This window comes from Pseudophryne corroboree, chromosome 6, assembly GCF_028390025.1.
Source record: "Pseudophryne corroboree isolate aPseCor3 chromosome 6, aPseCor3.hap2, whole genome shotgun sequence".
In the NCBI taxonomy this organism is placed as follows: domain Eukaryota; kingdom Metazoa; phylum Chordata; class Amphibia; order Anura; family Myobatrachidae; genus Pseudophryne; species Pseudophryne corroboree.
The window spans coordinates 619,857,928-619,880,749 of NC_086449.1; the positions used below are offsets into that span (position 1 = coordinate 619,857,928).

General features: G+C 48.4%; 1 protein-coding gene across 1 annotated transcript in view; it reads left to right on the forward strand.

Moving 5' to 3' along the window:
* Positions 1–14,522, forward strand: part of AFAP1L1 (actin filament associated protein 1 like 1) — a 160,225-nt gene extending 145,703 nt beyond the window's left edge. The window contains exons 17-18 of the mRNA XM_063928086.1: positions 385–504; positions 13,123–14,522. Coding sequence (XP_063784156.1) covers positions 385–504; positions 13,123–13,146 — 144 coding nt within the window. The 3' untranslated portion in view covers positions 13,147–14,522. The remainder of the gene's footprint in view (positions 1–384; positions 505–13,122) is intronic.
* The last annotated feature ends 8,300 nt before the right edge of the window (positions 14,523–22,822 follow it).

Sequence of the window (22,822 nt, forward strand, 5' to 3'; positions counted from 1 at the left end):
TGCCCTGACAATGCTGATCCGACTTTTTTTGTTCTCGGATCAGCATTGTCGAAAACAGGCCAAAATCCTGTTGGAATTGGCCGCTAATTAGACAAAACACGTGGATCCAAGGCTATTCCGCCGATCCACATGTTTTCCGACAAGTCGGAATTGCTGATAAGTCATAAAAACGGCAGCTCCATTGAAGAGGTCGAATCATGATTCGACCTAAAAAAAAAAGTCAGAAACTGCAGTTTTCCTGACTTGACGGCAGTTCCGACTTCAATTGAATATTCCCGTAATGGTTAACTAGGCTTGTGAGGTGTGGAGGGAGATAGTGAGAGATGCGTTTACCATGGCCATCAGCACAGCAATGTAATCACTAATCTTCCATCATTTCCACAGGTTCCCAAAACCCAACAAGAGACTGAGCGCCCTGTGCCTGTCAACAGTGCAGCCGAGATGAGGCGGAGGACCCCATCCATAGTGACGTCCAACAAAGGAAAAGTGCTACAGAAGGCCAAGGTGAGACTTTTCCCATTAGAAATGTGGCCTGTACTACATGAAAGGACTGTTGTCCGTGATGCACTATGTCATCGTCAGTGTATATTCCAAGTGCTAGATGTTGCAGATTTCTCTAACGTCCTAGTGGATGCTGGGGACTCCGAAAGGACCATGGGGAATAGCGGCTCCGCAGGAGACTGGGCACAAAAGTAAAAGCTTTAGGACTACCTGGTGTGCACTGGCTCCTCCCCCTATGACCCTCCTCCAAGCCTCAGTTAGATTTTTGTGCCCGAACGAGAAGGGTGCAATCTAGGTGGCTCTCCTGAGCTGCTTAAGAATAAAAGTTTAAAGTAGGTTTTTTATTTTCAGTGAGACCTGCTGGCAACAGGCTCACTGCACCGAGGGACTAAGGGGAGAAGAAGCGAACTCACCTGCGTGCAGAGTGGATTGGGCTTCTTAGGCTACTGGACATTAGCTCCAGAGGGACGATCACAGGCCCAGCCATGGATGGGTCCCAGAGCCGCGCCGCCGGCCCCCTTACAGAGCCAGAAGACTGAAGAGGTCCGGAAAATCGGCGGCAGAAGACGTCCTGTCTTCAATAAGGTAGCGCACAGCACCGCAGCTGTGCGCCATTGCTCTCAGCACACTTCACACTCCGGTCACTGAGGGTGCAGGGCGCTGGGGGGGGGCGCCCTGAGACGCAATAAAAACACCTTTTTTGGCAAAAAATGCATCACATATAGCTCCTGGGCTATATGGATGCATTTAACCCCTGCCAATTTTTCCATAAAAAAGCGGGAGAAAGGCCGCCGAGAAGGGGGCGGAGCCTATCTCCTCAGCACACTGGCGCCATTTTTTCCTCACAGCTCCGTTGGAGGAAGGCTCCCTGACTCTCCCCTGCAGTCCTGCACTACAGAAACAGGGTAAAACAAGAGAGGGGGGGCACTAATTTGGCAGATAAATATATACAGCAGCTATATCAGGGAAAAACACTTATATAAGGTTATCCCTATATATATATATAGCGCTCTGGTGTGTGCTGGCAAACTCTCCCTCTGTCTCCCCAAAGGGCTAGTGGGGTCCTGTCCTCTGTCAGAGCATTCCCTGTGTGTGTGCTGTGTGTCGGTACGTTGTGTCGACATGTATGAGGAGGAAAATGGTGTGGAGGCGGAGCAATTGCCTGTGTTAGTGATGTCACCCCCTAGGGAGTCGACACCTGACTGGATGGTCTTATGGAAAGAATTACGTGATAGTGTCAGCACTTTACAAAAGACTGTTGACGACATGAGACAGCCGGCAAATCAGTTAATACCTGTACAGGCGTCTCAAACACCGTCAGGGGCTCTAAAACGCCCGTTACCTCAGGTCGATACAGACACTGACACGGACACTGACTCCAGTGTCGACGGTGAGGAAACAAACGTATTTTCCAGTAGGGCCACACGTTACATGATCACGGCAATGAAGGAGGTTTTGAACATTTCTGATACTACAAGTACCACAAAAAAGGGTATTATGTGGGGTGTGAAAAAAACTACCCGTAGTTTTTCCTGAATCAGATGAATTAAATGAGGTGTGTGATGAAGCTTGGGTTTCCCCCGATAAAAAACTGCTAATTTCTAAAAAATTATTGGCATTATACCCTTTCCCGCCAGAGGTTAGGGCACGTTGGGAAACACCCCCTAGGGTAGATAAGGCGCTCACAGGCTTATCAAAACAAGTGGCGTTACCGTCTCCTGATACGGCCGCCCTCAAGGAACCAGCTGATAGGAAGCTGGAAAATATCCTAAAAAGTATATACACACATACTGGTATTATACTGCGACCAGCAATCGCCTCAGCCTGGATGTGCAGTGCTGAGGTGGCTTGGTCGGATTCCCTGACTGAAAATATTGATACCCTGGACAGGGACAATATATTATTGACTATAGAGCATTTAAAGGATGCATTTCTATATATGCGAGATGCACAGAGGGATATTTGCACTCTGGCATCGAGAGTAAGTGCGATGTCCATTTCTGCCAGAAGAGGGTTATGGACGCGACAGTGGTCAGGTGATGCGGATTCCAAACGGCATATGGAAGTATTGCCGTATAAAGGGGAGGAGTTATTTGGGGTCGGTCTATCGGACCTGGTGGCCACGGCAACGGCTGGAAAATCCACCTTTTTACCCCAGGTAACCTCTCAGCAGAAAAAGATACCGTCTTTTCAGGCTCAGTCCTTTCGTCCCCATAAGGGCAAGCGGGCAAAAGGCCACTCATATCTGCCCCGGGGCAGAGGAAGGGGAAAAAGACTGCAGCAGACAGCCTCTTCCCACGAACAGAAGCCCTCCCCCGCTTCTGCCAAGTCCTCAGCATGACGCTGGGGCCTTACAAGCGGACTCAGGCACGGTGGGGGCCCGTCTCAAGAATTTCAGCGCGCAGTGGGCTCACTCGCAAGTGGACCCCTGGATCCTGCAGGTAGTATCTCAGGGGTACAAATTGGAATTTGAGACGTCTCCCCCTCGCCGGTTCCTGAAGTCTGCTTTACCAACGTCTCCCCCCGACAGGGAGGCGGTATTGGAAGCCATTCACAAGTTGTATTCCCAGCAGGTGATAATCAAGGTACCCCTCCTACAACAGGGAAAGGGGTATTATTCCACGCTGTTTGTGGTACCGAAGCCGGACGGCTCGGTGAGACCCATTTTAAATCTGAAATCCTTGAACACTTACATAAAAAGGTTCAAGTTCAAGATGGAGTCACTCAGAGCAGTGATAGCGAACCTGGAAGAAGGGGACTATATGGTGTCTCTGGACATCAAGGATGCTTACCTCCATGTCCCAATTTGCCCTTCTCACCAAGGGTACCTCAGGTTTGTGGTACAGAACTGTCACTATCAGTTTCAGACGCTGCCGTTTGGATTGTCCACGGCACCCCGGGTCTTTACCAAGGTAGTGGCCGAAATGATGATTCTTCTTCGAAGAAAAGGCGTCTTAATTATCCCTTACTTGGACGATCTCCTGATAAGGGCAAGGTCCAGGGAACAGTTAGAGGTCGGAGTAGCACTATCTCAAGTAGTACTACGACAGCACGGATGGATTTTAAATATTCCAAAATCGCAGCTGATTCCGACGACACGTCTGCTATTCCTAGGGATGATTCTGGACACAGTACAGAAAAAGGTGTTTCTCCCGGAGGAGAAAGCCAGGGAGTTATCCGACCTAGTCAGGAACCTCCTAAGACCAGGCCAAGTGTCAGTGCATCAATGCACAAGGGTCCTGGGAAAGATGGTGGCTTCTTACGAAGCAATTCCATGCGGCAGATTCCACGCAAGAACTTTTCAGTGGGATCTGCTGGACAAATGGTCCGGATCGCATCTTCAAATGCATCAGCGGATAACCCTGTCTCCAAGGACAAGGGTGTCTCTCCTGTGGTGGTTACAGAGTGCTCATCTCCTAGAGGGCCGCAGATTCGGCATTCAGGATTGGGTCCTGGTGACCACGGATGCCAGCCTGAGAGGCTGGGGAGCAGTCACACAGGGAAGAAATTTCCAGGGCTTGTGGTCAAGCATGGAAACGTCACTTCACATAAATATCCTGGAACTAAGGGCCATTTACAATGCCCTAAGTCAGGCAAGGCCTCTGCTTCAGGGTCAGCCGGTGTTGATCCAGTCGGACAACATCACGGCAGTCGCCCACGTAAACAGACAGGGCGGCACAAGAAGCAGGAGGGCAATGACGGAAGTTGCAAGGATTCTTCGCTGGGCGGAAAATCATGTGATAGCACTGTCAGCAGTGTTCATTCCGGGAGTGGACAACTGGGAAGCAGACTTCCTCAGCAGACACGATCTTCACCTGGGGGAGTGGGGACTTCACCCAGAAGTCTTCCACATGATTGTGAACTGTTGGGAAAAACCAAAGGTGGACATGATGGCGTCCCGCCTCAACAAAAAACTGGACAGATATTGCGCCAGGTCAAGGGACCCTCAGGCAATAGCTGTGGACGCTCTGGTAACACCGTGGGTGTACCAGTCAGTATATGTGTTCCCTCCTCTGCCTCTCATACCCAAGGTACTGAGAATCATAAGAAGGAGAGGTGTAAAGACTATACTCGTGGCTCCGGATTGGCCAAGAAGGACTTGGTACCCGGAAATTCAAGAGATGCTCACGGAAGACCCGTGGCCTCTACCTCTAAGAAAGGACCTGCTCCAGCAGGGACCATGTCTGTTCCAAGACTTACCGCGGCTGCGTTTGACGGCATGGCGGTTGAACGCCGGATCCTGAAGGAAAAAGGCATTCCGGATGAAGTTATCCCTACCCTGATCAAAGCCAGGAAGGATGTAACTGTGCAACATTATCACCGTATTTGGCGTAAATATGTTGCGTGGTGTGAGGCCAGGAAGGCCCCTACAGAGGAATTTCAACTGGGTCGATTCCTGCATTTCCTGCAAACAGGACTGTCTATGGGCCTCAAATTAGGGTCCATTAAGGTTCAAATTTCGGCCCTGTCAATATTCTTCCAAAAAGAACTAGCTTCAGTTCCTGAAGTTCAGACGTTTGTCAAGGGGGTACTGCATATACAGCCTCCTTTTGTGCCTCCAGTGGCACCTTGGGATCTCAATGTAGTTTTGGGATTCCTAAAATCACATTGGTTTGAACCACTCACCACTGTGGACTTAAAATATCTCACATGGAAAGTGGTAATGCTGTTAGCCCTGGCTTCAGCCAGGCGTGTATCAGAATTGGCGGCTTTATCCTATAAAAGCCCTTACCTAATTTTTCATACGGACAGGGCAGAATTGAGGACTCGTCCTCAATTTCTCCCTAAGGTGGTTTCAGCATTTCACTTAAACCAGCCTATTGTGGTGCCTGCGGCTACTAGGGACTTGGAGGATTCCAAGTTGCTGGACGTAGTCAGGGCCCTGAAAATATATGTTTCCAGGACGGCTGGAGTCAGAAAATCTGACTCGCTGTTTATCCTGTATGCACCCAACAAGCTGGGTGCCCCTGCTTCTAAGCAGACGATTGCTCGTTGGATTTGTAGTACAATTCAGCTTGCACATTCTGTGGCAGGCCTGCCACAGCCAAAATCTGTAAAAGCCCATTCCACAAGGAAAGTGGGCTCATCTTGGGCGGCTGCCCGAGGGGTCTCGGCTTTACAACTTTGCCGAGCAGCTACTTGGTCAGGGGCAAATACGTTTGCAAAATTCTACAAATTTGATACCCTGGCTGAGGAGGACCTGGAGTTCTCTCATTCGGTGCTGCAGAGTCATCCGCACTCTCCCGCCCGTTTGGGAGCTTTGGTATAATCCCCATGGTCCTTTCGGAGTCCCCAGCATCCACTAGGACGTTAGAGAAAATAAGAATTTACTTACCGATAATTCTATTTCTCTATCGTCCTTGTGGATGCTGGGGTTCCTGAAAGGACCATGGGGAATAGCGGCTCCGCAGGAGACAGGGCACAAAAAGTAAAGCTTTCCGATCAGGTGGTGTGCACTGGCTCCTCCCCCTATGACCCTCCTCCAGACTCCAGTTAGATTTTTGTGCCCGGCCGAGAAGGGTGCAATCTAGGTGGCTCTCCTAAAGAGCTGCTTAGAGAAAGTTTAGCTTAGGTTTTTTATTTTACAGTGAGTCCTGCTGGCAACAGGATCACTGCAACGAGGGACTTAGGGGAGAAGGAGTGAACTCACCTGCGTGCAGGATGGATTGGCTTCTTGGCTACTGGACATCAGCTCCAGAGGGACGATCACAGGTACAGCCTGGATGGTCACCGGAGCCGCGCCGCCGGCCCCCTTGCAGATGCTGAAGTAAGAAGAGGTCCAGAATCGGCGGCTGAAGACTCCTGCAGTCTTCTAAAGGTAGCGCACAGCACTGCAGCTGTGCGCCATTTTCCTCTCAGCACACTTCACACGGCAGTCACTGAGGGTGCAGGGCGCTGGGAGGGGGGCGCCCTGGGAGGCAAATGAAAACCTTTTTTGGCGAAAAATACCTCACATATAGCCCCCAGAGGCTATATGGAGATATTTAACCCCTGCCAAGATTCACTAAATAGCGGGAGACGAGCCCGCCGAAAAAGGGGCGGGGCCTATCTCCTCAGCACACAGCGCCATTTTCTCTCACAGAAAGCCTGGAGAGAAGGCTCCCAGGCTCTCCCCTGCACTGCACTACAGAAACAGGGTTAAAACAGAGAGGGGGGGCACTGATTTTGGCGATATTGAGATATATATAAAGATGCTATAAGGGAAAACACTTATATAAGGTTGTCCCTATATAATTATAGCGTTTTGGTGTGTGCTGGCAAACTCTCCCTCTGTCTCCCCAAAGGGCTAGTGTGGGTCCTGTCCTCTGTCAGAGCATTCCCGGTGTGTGTGCTGTGTGTCGGTACGTGTGTGTCGACATGTATGAGGACGATGTTGGTGAGGAGGCGGAGAAATTGCCTGTAATGGTGATGTCACTCTCTAGGGAGTCGACACCGGAATGGATGGCTTATTTAGGGAATTACGTGAGAATGTCAACACGCTGCAAGGTCGGTTGACGACGTGAGACGGCCGACAAACTATTAGTACCGGTCCAGGCGTCTCAGAAACACCGTCAGGGGCGTTAAAAACGCCCATTTACCTCAGTCGGTCGACACAGACACAGACACGGACACTGAATCCAGTGTCGACGGTGAATAAACAAACGTATTTCTCATTAGGGCCACACGTTAAGGGCAATGAAGGAGGTGTTGCATATTTCTGATACTACAAGTACCACAAAAAAGGGTATTATGTGGGAGTGAAAAAACTACCTGTAGTTTTTCCTGAATCAGATAAAATAAAATGAAGTGTGTGATGATGCGTGGGGTTACCCCGATAGCAAATATTGGCGTTATACCCTTTCCCGCTAGAAATTAGGGCGAGTTGGGAAACACCCCTTAGGGTGATAAGGCGCTCACACGCTTATCAAGTGGCGTTACCGTCTCCAGATACGGCCGCCCTCAAGGAGCCAGCTGATAGGAAGCTGGAAAGATATCCTAAAAAGTATATACACACATACGGTGGTTATACTGCGACCAGCGATCGCCATCAGCCTGGAGATGCAGTGCTGGGTTGGCTTGGTCGGATTCCCTGACTGAAAATATTTTATTCATATAGAGCATTTAATAGGATGCATTCTATATATATGTACGTGAGATGCACAGAGGGATATTTGCTCTCTGGCATCAAGATAAGTACGTTGTCCATATCACCCAGAAGATGTCATGGACACGACAGTGGTCAGGTGATACAGATCCCATACGGCACATGGAAGTATTGCCGTATAAAGGGAAGGAGTTAGTTGGGGTCGGTCCATCGGACCTGGGGACCACGGCAACCGCTGGGAAATCCAACCTTTTTACCCCAAGTTACATCTCAGCTGAAAAAGACACCGTCTTTTCAGCCTCAATCCTTCCTTTCCCATGAGGGCATGCAGGCAAAAGGCCAGTCATATCTGCCCAGACATAGAGGTAAGGGAAGTAGACTGCAGCAGGCAGCCCCTTCCCAGGAAAAGAAGCCCTCCACCGCGTCTGCCAAGTCCTCAGCATGACGCTGGGGCCATGCAAGCGGACTCAAGGTGGGGGGGTAGTCTCAAGAGTCTCAGCGCGCAGTGGGATCACTCGCAGGTTGACCCCTAGATAGTACAAGTATTATCCCAGGGGTACAGATTGGAGAGTCGAGACATCTTCTCCTCGCAGGTTTCTGAAGTCTGCTTTACCAACGGCTCCCTCCGACAGGGAGGCAGCATTGGAAACAATTCACAAGCTGTATATCCAGCAGGTGATAATCAAGGTACCCCTCCTACAACAAGGAAAAGGGTATTATTTTTCCACACTATATTGTGGTACTGACGCCAGACGGCTTGGTGAGACATAGTCTAAACTGAAATCTTTGAACACTTACATAAAAGGTTCAAATCGAGATGGAGTCACTCAGAGCAGTGATAGCGAACCGGAAAAAAGGGGACTATATGGTGTCCCTGGACATCAAGGATTACCTCCATGTCCAAATTTGCCCTTCTCAACAAGGGTACCTCTGGTTCGTGGTACAGAACTGTCAATATCAGTTTCAGACGAGGCCGTTTGAATTATCCACGGCACCCCGGGCCGTTTACCAAGGTAATGGCCGAAAAGATGTTTCTTCAAAGAAAAAAGGCATCTAAATTATCCCTTACTTGGACGATATCCTGAAAAGGGCAAGTTCCAGAGAACAGTTGGAGGTCGGAAGAGCACTATCTAAAGTAGTTCTACGACAGCACGACTGGATTCTAAATATTCCAAGAATCGCAGCTGTTTTCCGACGATACGTCTGCTGTTCCTAGGAATGATTCTGGGCATAGTCCAGAAAAAGGTGTTCCTCCGGGAGGAAAAAGCCAAGGAGTTATTCGACCTAGTCAGAAACCTCCTAAAACCAGGCCAAGTATCAGTGCATCAATGCACAGGAGTCCTGGGAAAAATGGTGGCTTCTTACGAAGCGATTCCATTCGGCAGATCTCAGGGGATTTGCTGGACGAATGGTCCGGATCGCATTTTCAGATGCATCAGCGGATAATCCTGTCTCCAAGGACAAGGGTGTCTCTTCTGTGGGGGCTGCAGAGTGCTCATCTTTTAGAGGGCAGCACACTCAGCATTCAGGACTGTGTTCTGGGGACCACGGATACCAGCCTGAGAGGCTGGGGAGTAGTCACACAGGGAAAAAATTTCCAAGGAAGTGTGGTCAAGTCTGGAGACTTCTCTCCACATGAATATACTGGAGCTAAGGGCAATTTACAATGCTCTGAGCCTAGGAAGACTCCTGCTTCAAAGTCAACCGGTGCTGATCCAGTAGGACATCATCATGGCGGTCGCCCACGTTATCAGACGGGGCGACACAAGAAGCAGGAGGGCAATGACAGCAAGGATTCTTCGCTGGGCGGAAAATCATGTGATAACACTGTCAGCAGTGTTCATTCCGGGAGTGGGCAACTGGGAAGATTTTCTCAGCATAAATGAATTCCACCCGGAAAAGTGGAAACTTAATCTGGAAGTTTCCACATGATTGTAAACCGTTGGGAAAGACCAAAGGTGGTTATGATGGCGTCCCACCTGAAGCGCCAGGTCAAGAGACACTCAGGCAATAGCTGGGACGCTCTGGTAACACCGTCGGTGTACCAGTCGGTGTATGTGTTCCATCCTCTGCTTTTCATACCCAATGTATTGAAAATGATAGGAAGGAGAGGAGTAAGAACTATACTCGTGGCTCCGGTTTGGCCAAGAAGGACTTGGTTCCCGGAACTTCAAGAGATACTAAGAAGGGTCTTGATTCGGCAAGAACCGTGTCTGTTCCGGGACTTACCGCAGCTGCGTTGACGCCAAGGCGGGTGAACGCCGGATCCTAAGGGAAAGAGGCATTCCGGAAGAGGTCATCCCTACCCTGGTCAGAGCCAGGAAGGAGGTGACCGCACAACATTATCACCACTTAGGTGAAAATATGTGCCAGGGTGTGAGTCCAGGAAGGCTCCACGGAAGAATTTCAACTAGGTTAATTTCTACATTTCCTGCAAACAGGAGTGTCTATGGGTCTCAAATTGGGTCCATTAAGGTTCAAATTTCGGCCTGTTGATTTTCTTCCAGAAAGAAATTGGCTTCAGTTCCTGAAGTCCAGAAGTTGTTAAGGGAGTACTGCATATACAGCCCCTTTGATGTCTCCAGTGGCACTGGGCGATCTCAACGTAGTTTTGGGATTCCTAAAAAATCACATTGGTTTAAACAACTCAAATCTGTGGATTTGATATATCTCACATGGAAAATGACCATGCTGTTGGTCCTGGCCTCGGCCAGGCGAGTGTCAGAATTGGCGGCTTTATCTCACAAAGCCATATCTGATTGTCCATTCGGACAGAGCAAAGCTGCGGACTCGTCCCCAGTTTCTCCTTAGGGTGGTGTCAGCGTTTCACCTGAACCAGCTTATTGTGGTACCTGCGGGTACTAGGGACTTGGAGGACTCCAAGTTGCTGGATGTTATCAGGGCCCTGAAAATATAGTTTCCAGGTTGGCTGGAGTCAGGAAATCTGACTTGCTGTTTATCCTGTATGCACCCAACATTGCTGGGTGCTTCTGCTTCTAAGCAGTCGATTGCTCGTGGGATTGGTAGCACAATTCAACTTGCACATTCTGTGGCAGGCCTGCCACAGTCTAAATCTGTTAAGGCCCATTCCACAAGGAAGGTGGGCTCATCTTGGGCGGCTGCCCGAGGGGTCTCGGCATTACAACTTTGCCGAGCAGCTACGTGGTCGGGGGAGAACACGTTTGTAAAATTCTACAAATTTGATACCCTGGCAAAAGAGGACCTGGAGTTCTCTCATTCGGTGCTGCAGAGTCATCCGCACTCTCCCGCCCGTTTGGGAGCTTTGGTATAATCCCCATGGTCCTTTCAGGAACCCCAGCATCCACAAGGACGATAGAGAAAATAAGAATTTACTTACCGATAATTCTATTTCTCGGAGTCCGTAGTGGATGCTGGGCGCCCATCCCAAGTGCGGATTATCTGCAATACTTGTACATAGTTATTGCTAACTAAATCGGGTTATTGTTGTTGTGAGCCATCTTTTCAGAGGCTCCGCTGTTATCATACTGTTAACTGGGTTCAGATCACAGGTTGTACAGTGTGATTGGTGTGGCTGGTATGAGTCTTACCCGGGATTCAAAATTCCTCCCTTATTGTGTACGCTCGTCCGGGCACAGTACCTAACTGGAGTCTGGAGGAGGGTCATAGGGGGAGGAGCCAGTGCACACCACCTGATCGGAAAGCTTTACTTTTTGTGCCCTGTCTCCTGCGGAGCCGCTATTCCCCATGGTCCTTTCAGGAACCCCAGCATCCACTACGGACTCCGAGAAATAGAATTATCGGTAAGTAAATTCTTATTTTCTCATAGTCCGTAGTGGATGCTGGGCGCCCATCCCAAGTGCGGATTGTCTGCAATTCTTGTACATAGTTATTGTTACAAAAATCGGGTTATTATTGTTGTGAGCCATCTTTTCAGAGGCTCCTCTGTTATCATGCTGTTAACTGGGTTCAAATCACAAGTTGTACGGTGTGATTGGTGTGGCTGGTATGAGTCTTACCCGGGATTCAAAATCCTTCCTTATTGTGTACGCTCGTCCGGGCACAGTATCCTAACTGAGGCTTGGAGGAGGGTCATAGGGGGAGGAGCCAGTGCACACCAGGTAGTCCTAAAGCTTTTACTTTTGTGCCCAGTCTCCTGCGGAGCCGCTATTCCCCATGGTCCTTTCGGAGTCCCCAGCATCCACTACGGACTATGAGAAATAGAATTATCGGTAAGTAAATTCTTATTTTTTCCCTAGGGACCATTAGTGTAATGTAGTGATATAAGCTTTCCAATTTGGTTGACAAGCTTGATCAACTCAATAAATTGACCACCTGCTGTACAGTCACCATACACAATCAAATCTAAGTAGATGGATTGTGAAGCAGCTGGATGTAATGTTGGGTTGTCTCAACATCTGCATGTGTGGTCATCGGACGATCCTTAAGGTGTGTACACACGGTGAGATAAATCTGTAAGATTTTGACTATATAGTCAAAATCTTATGAAAAGTTAGTGCATATCTCATGGTGCTAGGCAGCTTGCGATACAGATTCGATCCCGATGCGCGCTCCCGTGGGGTCGGTATCGTAAGGCTAGATAGACTGTGCAGGCAAGTCAATCTTGACTATCTAGTGTACTATCTAGTACATGGGTCTTCAACCTGCGGCCCTCCAGCTGCTGTAGAACTGCACATCCCAGCCTGCCCTGCAACAGTTTTGCTATTAAGGCATGCTAAAACTGAGCAGGGCATGCTGGGATGTGTAGTTCCACAACAGCTGGAGGGCCACAGGTTGAAGACCCATGATCTAGTACAAAGTATAGTCAAAATTGGCACTTAGTCAAAATCGCACATAGACAAAATCTCAAGCACAGATAGTCAAAATCTGTACAATCTGTGCTATCTGGGCTCTGGGGGAGTTCAAGGGAAATCTCATAGTCAAAATCGAACATAGCAGGGATCTCACCGTGTGTACACACCTTTAAATAGCAGTGTAGCACGTGGGTCCAAATTGCATTCCAGTCCAACTGCATCACTAAACCGATCAGATTTATGTTTGTCTCCTTCACATGTATAGTCAAACTGTACCCAATTCTAAAGTATTGCAGTTATCCCATGGATTAGACAGTGCTGCCAGAATTACACCTGGTACTACTCCAGGAATGGTGATTTTCAGTGGGATGTAATGGCGTCTGAGATAGCTGGACCTTTTTTTAAAGGGGCAATCACATACTATGCAAAACCATGCCTTGTAAGTGATTGCCCCTATAAAAAAACAGCCAGCATCCCGCTCCTCTGGCGACCTCTGATGCCATTACATCCAGCCCTTTGTCTTTGTATCACAAGTTGCCATTCCCGGTTGCATTATCCATTCATTGTAATAATCTTACAATAAGTTTGATATACGTTCTAGTATTTAGTTGTTCCAAGTGTTAACAGTAGAGTAGTGAAGAAATGTAATAAATAGCATTGAACAGGCCTATTGCATCTCATTATAAATGTACGCTTTCTAATAAACCAGGATGTGTTATGTGATAGATATTCTTTTATTTCCAGGAATGGGAAATGAAGAAACCATGAGGCAAACGGAATAGAAATCCATGGACTATCGCCAATCACCCAGAGACAATGTGAAAACAAATACTGGACCACATTGGCAGGAAGCGGACTTGTGCCTTTTAGTTTCCAAACAAATGTGTACAATTGGTTGCTATGTTACAGCGGGACTTATTACGAGAGGAACAAGAAAGGATGACTTTGTAAATCCATTGTCTGTTAAATGGAAAGTCTGGCGGACATAATACAGGAGTCCTACATGATGCTGTGGGGTTATTAATGGACAATACAGGAAAATGAAACTGGAATTCCAAGCTGAATGAGAGTGCCTGGTGCCTAATATAAGGAAATACACATGATAAATTCTAGTAAGCCAATAGAAGGTTCCAGATCTGATGTTCTATAATGGTGAAAAATGTCATTAAAAACGATAGACTCATACTAATCGGATCCACTATATAAACAAATCATTAGGACGCATTCACACATATGAGCTGGTAAAATGTGTAAATACCTCCAGAAACCAGAAAACAGGTGTGCTGTAGTGACGTTCTGTTGCGCCTGTTGCCAATAGTAACCACTGTAGTGGTAACATGCATTAGTGCCTGAGAAATAGGTAGTGCTACTGTCCAATTTTACACTGCAATGGTGGGAACAAGCCCTTAAAACAAGGAAATCGCCCTATTCCAGGTGGGATAGCAGTAACGGGTAGGTGGGAACGAGCATGTTAAGTCTTCCTGCACGCTAAGGTCTACATTACTAGGTCTGTTGTTTTGCCTGTTTTCATGGAATAGGCAACATGTATGTTGAGAGCCACTCAAAGCCCCTCTGAAAGGCCACATCTACCTCAATGGCCTCATATTGGCAGGTAGAAGTAGATTATATCTGCATATATAGTTCCCACTTTGTCACATAAATAAGATTACCAGGAAATCTCCCTTTTTGTTTTCTTCCCCCTTACTAAAGCGGCCTGCCAGACTGCCCTAGAGAAAGGGCAAGGCGGTATTGAATGATACTTTTGCAAGTGCATTATTGTCGAAAGAGCTACTCAGATATGTGTATTGGAAGGGTACATGAGCAAGATTCAGGTAATGTTATTTAGTCCCATTGTTGGCAGTATTGTAAGAAGCATGGATCTATTGCTGAAATAATGCATTTGTTTGATATTTTGTACAGAGATGTACAGAGAGAAACATGCTAACCATTGTGGTGTAGACATTTGTCAGTTACAGACTGGGGAACATTATAAGTATAAGATGTGAGATATTACTGGGTTTAGGGCTATGGGAAAAGGACCTATGAGGGCGTCCATCCTTTCTGCATATTGTGCCACGTACATACAAAGGCTGGATGCACTTTACACAGTTTTGGTTTTTGTTCTGTTTTCAATAAAATGACAATGTACAGAATTGTATGATCATTCAGTGTCTTTATTTATTGCTATCTACCAATTTGCTGTTCTGTCAGTAGTGTAACAAAGAATGACAAGTGGTTTTATGTACACAAATGAGGAGCGATTTGCAAGGTATGCCTGCAGCCTGGTCTTGGGCTGCGGAAACGGTGGGTCAGGGTTAGATAGATAGATTAATCATTGTCCGTATTTTATTCTTCGGGATGCCGCTGTCTGTATTTTGACAGCCGGCATCCTAACCGAAGGGATCCCGATTCCAACGCGGATCCCGATACCAACGCACATCCCGGCAGTCGGGATCTTAGCAGTCAAAATACAAATGCCGAAATACCAACACTACTTGGAATGCCAGAGCCGACATTCATCACTATCCTGGCGCCTCCATCCCATCCGCCGGGATCCCGAACGATGCTTGCATGGGCTGCTGGAGAGGTAGGGGGGGGGGAGAATCAAGGTTAGGTTTAGGCTGTGGAGAGTGAGGATTAGGGTTAGGCTGCAGGAGAGGGAGGGTTAGGTTTAGGCTGTGGAGAAGGGGGTTAGGCTACACTGGGGACGGTTAGGGTTAGGCTGCGGCAGGGGGGGGGGGGGGTTAGGTTTAAGCTGCGAAAAAGGTGGGTGTAAGCTGCGATAAATTCCACCTGTTTCCCTCAGATCACAGTGTAGCTTAATGTATTGCTGTCAGCACTCATACCCCCCCCCCCCCCCGCACACACAGACATTATGCACTAGACCTCCCCTACATTGTGTGTGTTTGTGTTTCCCTTTATCCCTCATCCATACCCCAACAATTTTCTTCAATTTGTCAACCCAAACCTCTTTTCTCTAACGTCCTAGTGGATGCTGGGAACTCCGAAGGGACCATGGGGAATAGCGGGCTCCGAAGGAGGCTGGGCACTCTAGAAAGATTTAGGACTACCTGGTGTGCACTGGCTCCTCCCACTATGACCCTCCTCCAAGCCTCAGTTAGATTTTGTGCCCGGCCGAGGTTGGATGCACACTAGGGGCTCTCCTGAGCTCTTAGAAGAAAGATAGTCTTAGGTTTATTATTTTCAGTGAGACCTGCTGGCAACAGGCTCACTGCAGCGAGGGACTAAGGGGAGAAGAAGCGAACTCGCCTGCTTGCAGCCGGATTGGGCTTCTTAGGCTACTGGACACCATTAGCTCCAGAGGGATCAACCGCAGGCCCAGCCTTGATGTTCGGTCCCGGAGCCGCGCCGCCGTCCCCCTTACAGAGCCAGAAGCAAGAAGATGGTCCGGAAAATCGGCGGCATGAAGACATCAGTCTTCACCAAGGTAGCGCACAGCACTGCAGCAGTGCGCCATTGCTCCTCTCACACTTCACACTCCGGTCACTGAGGGTGCAGGGCGCTGGGGGGGGGCGCCCTGAGGCAGCAATAAAAACACCTTGGCTGGCAAAAATACCTCAATATATAGCCCCAGGGCTATATATGAGGTAAATACCCCTGTCAGAATCCAGAAAAAAGCGGGAGAATAGGCCGCGGAAAAGGGGCGGAGCTATCTCCCTCAGCACACTGGGCGCCATTTTTCCCTCACAGTTCCGCTGGAAGGAAGCTCCCTGGCTCTCCCCTGCAGACTACTCTACAGAAAAGGGTAAAAAAGAGAGAGGGGGGGCATTTAATTTTGCGCAGTATATAGTTTATATTAAAAAGCAGCTATAAGGGACATAACTCAGTTAGTCCCTGCCTTATATAGCGCTCTGGTGTGTGCTGGCATACTCTCACTCTGTCCCCCCAAAGGGCTTTTGTGGGTCCTGTCCTCTATATTGAGCATTCCCTGTGTGTGTGGAGTGTGTCGGTACGGCTGTGTCGACATGTTTGATGAGGATAATGAGGTGGAGGCGGAGCAGATGCCTTTAGAAGGGATGTCACCCCCTGGGGGGCAGACACCTGAGTGGATGTGCTTATGGAAAGAAATGAGTGCACGTATAGACTCATTACATAAGAAATTTGACGACATGCCGACTGCGGGACAGCCGAGTTCTCAGCTCGTGCCTGTCCAGGTGTCTCAAAAGTCATCAGGGGCTCTGAAACGCCCGCTATCTCAGATGGCACAAGTAGATGTCGACACGGATACTGACACCAGTGTCGACGACGAGGAGTCAAATTTAATGCCCATGCAGGCCATTCACTGCATGATTGAGGCAATGAAAGAGGTGTTAAATATCTCTGATTTACATCCAGGTACCACAAAAAAGGGTATTATGTTTGGGGAGAAAAAACTACCTGTAGTTTTTCCCCCGTCAGATGAATTAAATGAAGTGTGTGAAGAAGCGTGGGCTTCCCCTGATAAGAAATTGGTAATTCCTAAGAAGGTACTAATGGCGTTCCCTTTCCCGCCAGAGGATAGGTTACGTTGGGAAACACCTCCTAGAGTGGATAAAGCGCTCACACGTTTGTCTAAAAAGGTGGCACTACCGTCTCAGGATACGGCCGCCCTTAAGGAGCCTGCTGATAGAAAGCAGGAGGCGATCCTGAAGTCTGTATATACACACTCAGGCATTATACTTAGACCAGCTATTGCGTCAGCATGGATGTGCAGTGCTGCCGCTGCGTGGTCGGATAAACTGTCAGAAAATATTGACACACTAGACAGAGACACGATTCTGCTAACAATTGACCATATCAAAGACTCAGTCTTATATATGAGAGATGCACAGAGGGAAGTCTGCCGGCTGGCATCTAAAATAAGTGCATTGTCCATCTCTGCTAGGAGATGCTTATGGACTCGCCAGTGGACTGGAGATGCAGATTCCAAAAGGCACATGGAAGTTTTGCCTTATAAGGGGGAGGAATTATTTGGGGATGGTCTCTCCGACTTAGTTTCCACAGCAACGTCTGGGAAGTCAGCATTTTTACCCCATGTCCCCTCACAGCCTAAGAAGGCGCCATTTTATCAGGTTCAGTCCTTTCGGACCCAGAAAAACAAGCGGGGAAAAGGAGGGTCTTTTCTCTCTAGAGGCAGAGGTAGGGGAAAAAGGCTGCAACAAACAGCAGGTTCCCAGGAGCAAAAGTCCTCCCCCGCTTCCTCTTCCAAGTCCGCCGCATGACGGTGGGGCTCCACAGGCGGAGCCAGGTACGGTGGGGGCCCGCCTCATGAAATTCAGCGATCAGTGGGCTCGCTCACAGGTGGATCCCTGGATCCTTCAAATAGTATCTCAGGGGTACAAGCTGGAATTCGAGGCGGCTCCACCCCACCAGTTCCTAAAATCTGCCTTGCCGATTGCTCCCTCAGACAGGGAGGCGGTGCTAGCAGCGATTCACAAGCTGTATTCCCAGCAGGTGATAATCAAGGTACCCCTACTTCAACAAGGCCGGGGTTACTATTCCACACTATTTGTGGTGCCGAAACCGGACGGTTCGGTGAGACCCATTTTAAATTTGAAATCCTTGAACACATACATAAAAAAATTCAAGTTCAAGATGGAATCGCTCAGGGCGGTTATTGCAAGCCTGGAGGAGGGGGATTACATGGTATCCCTGGACATCAAGGATGCTTACCTGCATGTCCCCATTTACCATCCTCACCAGGAGTACCTCAGATTTGTGGTACAGGATTGCCATTACCAATTCCAGACGCTGCCGTTTGGACTCTCCACGGCACCGAGGGTATTTACCAAGGTTATGGCGGAAATTATGATACTCCTTCGAAGGACAAGTGGTCCGGATTGCATCTTCAGATGCATCGCTTGATAACCCTGTCCCCAAGAACCAGGGTGTCTCTTCTGTGGTGGCTGCAGAGTGCTCATCTTTTGGAGGGCCGCAGATTCGGCATACAGGACTGGGTCCTGGTGACCACGGATGCCAGCCTACGAGGCTGGGGGGCAGTCACAAAGGGAAGAAACTTCCAAGGACTATGGTCAAGTCAGGAGACTTCCCATCACATAAATATTCTGGAACTAAGGGCCATTTACAATGCCCTAAGTCAAGCAAAATCCCTGCTCCTACACCAGCCGGTGCTGATCCAGTCAGACAACATCACGGCAGTCGCCCATGTAAATCGACAGGGCGGCACAAGAAGCAGGATGGCAATGGCAGAAGCCACAAGGATTCTCCGATGGGCGGAAAATCATGTACTAGCACTGTCAGCAGTGTTCATCCCGGGAGTGGACAACTGGGAAGCAGACTTTCTCAGCAGGCACGACCTCCACCCGGGAGAGTGGGGACTTCATCCAGAAGTCTTCCAAATGATTGTAAATCAGTGGGGTCGTCCACAGGTGGACATGATGGCGTCCCGCCTAAACAAAAAACTAGAGAGGTATTGCGCCAGGTCAAGAGACCCTCAGGCGATAGCTGTGGACGCTCTAGTGACACCGTGGGTGTACCAGTCAGTTTATGTGTTCCCTCCTCTACCTCTCATACCAAAGGTATTGAGAATAATAAGAAAGCGAGGTGTAAACACAATTCTCGTGGTTCCGGATTGGCCAAGAAGAGCGTGGTACCCGGAACTTCAAGAGATGATCTCAGAGGACCCGTGGTCTCTGCCGCTCAGACAAGACCTGCTACAGCAGGGGCCCTGTCTGTTCCAAGACTTACCGCGGCTGCGTTTGACGGCATGGCGGTTGAACGCCGGATCCTGAAGGAAAAGGGCATTCCGGAGGAAGTCATTCCTACGCTTATTAAAGCTAGAAAAGAGGTTACAGCAAATCATTATCACCGCATATGGCGGAAGTATGTTGCATGGTGTGAGGCCGAAAAGGCCCCAACAGAGGAATTTCAACTAGGTCGATTTCTGCATTTCCTGCAAGCAGGAGTTAATATGGGCCTAAAACTAGGCTCCATTAAAGTACAGATCTCGGCTCTGTCGATTTTCTTTAAAAAAGAACTAGCTTCAGTACCTGAAGTTCAGACATTTGTGAAAGGAGTACTGCATATTCAGCCCCCATTTGTGCCTCCTGTGGCACCTTGGGATCTCAACGTGATGTTGAGTTTCTTAAAATCACATTGGTTTGAGCCACTAAAAACCGTGGATCTGAAATATCTCACGTGGAAAGTGGTCATGTTATTGGCTTTGGCTTCAGCCAGGCGTGTGTCAGAATTGGCGGCTTTATCATGTAAAAGCCCTTATCTGATTTTCCATATGGATAGGGCAGAATTGAGGACTCGTCCCCAATTTCTCCCAAAGGTGGTGTCAGCGTTTCACCTGAACCAGCCTATTGTGGTGCCTGCGGCTACTAGGGACTTGGAGGACTCCAAGTTGCTAGACGTTGTCAGGGCCCTGAAAATATATGTTTCCAGGACGGCTGGAGTCAGAAAATCTGACTCGCTGTTTATCCTGTATGCACCCAACAAGCTGGGTGCTCCTGCTTCTAAGCAGACTATTGCTCGCTGGATTTGTAGTACAATTCAGCTTGCTCATTCTGTGGCAGGCCTGCCACAGCCAAAATCTGTAAATGCCCATTCCACTAGGAAGGTGGGCTCATCTTGGGCGGCTGCCCGAGGGGTCTCGGCTTTACAACTTTGCCGAGTAGCTACTTGGTCAGGGGCAACCACGTTTGCAAAATTCTACAAATTTGATACCCTGGCTGAGGAGGACCTGGAGTTCTCTCATTCGGTGCTGCAGAGTCATCCGCACTCTCCCGCCCGTTTGGGAGCTTTGGTATAATCCCCATGGTCCTTTCGGAGTTCCCAGCATCCACTAGGACGTTAGAGAAAATAAGAATTTACTCACCGGTAATTCTATTTCTCGTAGTCCGTAGTGGATGCTGGGCGCCCATCCCAAGTGCGGTTTATCTGCAATACTTGTACATAGTTATTGTTAACTAAATCGGGTTATTGTTGAGCCATCTGTTGAGAGGCTCAGTTGTTTCATACTGTTAACTGGGATTCATATCACGAGTTGTACGGTGTGATTGGTGTGGCTGGTATGAGTCTTACCCGGGATTCAAAATCCTTCCTTATTGTGTACGCTCGTCCGGGCACAGTGTCCTAACTGAGGCTTGGAGGAGGGTCATAGTGGGAGGAGCCAGTGCACACCAGGTAGTCCTAAATCTTTCTAGAGTGCCCAGCCTCCTTCGGAGCCCGCTATTCCCCATGGTCCTTTCGGAGTTCCCAGCATCCACTACGGACTACGAGAAATAGAATTACCGGTGAGTAAATTCTTATTTTCCCCTGTGACCTAGTGTTCTTCTTGCTCTGAGCTCCCCAGCCACCCCTTTTTTCTTTCCAATGCGCTCTCTACACCTTACCTTCATCTTCCTCTTCTGCAAGTCCTGCTGGCTGCTGATCAGCGGCAATTTGGAGGAACCTGAGGATCGCAGGAAAATTCATTCTTTTGAATAATTTTGGCCTTTAGAGCTGACGAATCCTACTACCGGTGATGTTCCTGGGCAGTGGCTAAATTCCCCTGCTTTCACCCATGAAGTCTGCCCATGTGGAATGCACAGTACTTCTACCACCACACAGTAATACCTATTTGATTAAAATAAAGTAATCACTTAAAAATGCTTTCTTTTTTGAATGTATGCATGTCTTTAAATATTTTGACATATGTTACATACAGTAGTATCACCACAAAAGGGCTGATAAATACTGTAGGTACTTGTATCTTTGAACTGAATCTCTTGCTATTAACAGAAATAAAATTCATCTTGCTCCCTGGCCATATTGAAAACGCTAGGGGGGTAATTCCAAGTTGATCGCAGCAGGAATTTTTTTAGCAGTTGGGCAAAACCATGTGCACTGCAGGGGGGGCAGATATAACATATGCAGAGAGAGTTAGATTTGGGTGGGTTATTTTATTTCTGTGCAGGGTAAATACTGGCTGCTTTATTTTTACACTGCAAATTAGATTGCAGATTGAACACACCACACCCAAATCTAACTCTCTCTGCACATGTTATATCTGCCTCCCCTGCAGTGCACATGGTTTTGCCCAATTGCTAACAGAATTCCTGCTGCGATCAACTTGGAATTACCACCTAGTTTAGAAAAGCGACATCCAAATGAAGTTTTAAATGTTATGACTAATTGTTTTCAGCAAAAATATCAGACTTGCGATTACAGGATCAGTACGTAATCCCGCTGGACGGGATCCCGGCGGTCGAAATACCGACGCCGGAATCCCGACCACACAATCCCGACAGGGGTGGCGAGCGGAACGCAGCCCCTTTTCGGGCTCGCTTCGCTCGTCACGCTGCGGGCACAGTGCTTCGCTACGCTCGGCACACTATTATATTCTCCCTCTATGGGTGTCGTGGACACCCACGCAGAGAGAATATGTTGGGATTGTGGCGGTCGGGATTCCGGCGTCGGTATTTCGACCGCCAGGATCCCGTCCAGCGGGATGTTGACCGCATCCCACGATTACATACAGATGTGACCTTGTACATCTTTGCTGCAGTCACGCCAAACAGCCCCTCTTGGTGCGCTATGTTGCGTAAGACTCTTCTAGCGTGTGACTGGGATGCACAAGGAAACCGCTTATTAATGTGATATGTGTATTAATTAACCGCTTATTAATGTGATTGTATACCTGTGTGGCACTAAGTCTCTGGATCTGTACAAGAAGTGCTACAATGTAGCAGTCACAGCTTTTTCCCAATACAAGTTCTGTTCTGCCCCGTATACAGGCAATGTATGAACGCTCAATGGCACTGCCCATTCACCACAGCAGGGACAGTTCTGTCCATGGCTGCAGCAGCTGCTGGCTCTGGGCTGCATAGGAGATCTTGCAATAATAATCTTGCGCATGCCCAGTGAGACAGACGGGAGGAGAGATGCTGATTCGCTGTGTGCTCGGGCGGGGATCTCTGAGGGTGAGTTTTTACTTCACCGCTCTGGCAGGCAAGATGTTAATACATCTCATCAGTGTACCTTCCTGCTTTATCTCAGGAATGTGTGTAATGTGCATTGGTACCATTCTGTGGCCACGCCCTTCCCCCTGAAGCCATGCCCCTATATTTTTGCACACTGTCCCTATTTTATTTTGGGGTTTTTTTTGGGGGGGGGGGATGCCAAAGGCAACTTTTGGCCTGAGTGCCACAAAGTCTAGAACCGGCCCTGTAAAGGCACCATGGGTCCACGCATCGCCTGTGATGAGGATGTTTTAATATTGTGGGTTTGTCCTGTTTGTTAAAAGGTAATCTTATTTTTTTTTTATTTTTTTATCTTATTGATTGAGTTGGTATATTGTATAATGAAATACACTTTATTTTGGTGGTTGGTGGCAGCCTGAATGCACCGGTAAGGGTTGATATGGTGCTGAGGAGGCTATGAGGGAAGGGGGACCCTTTTGACAGCAACGGAAAAAGGGTTGCCACATAGCTGTATT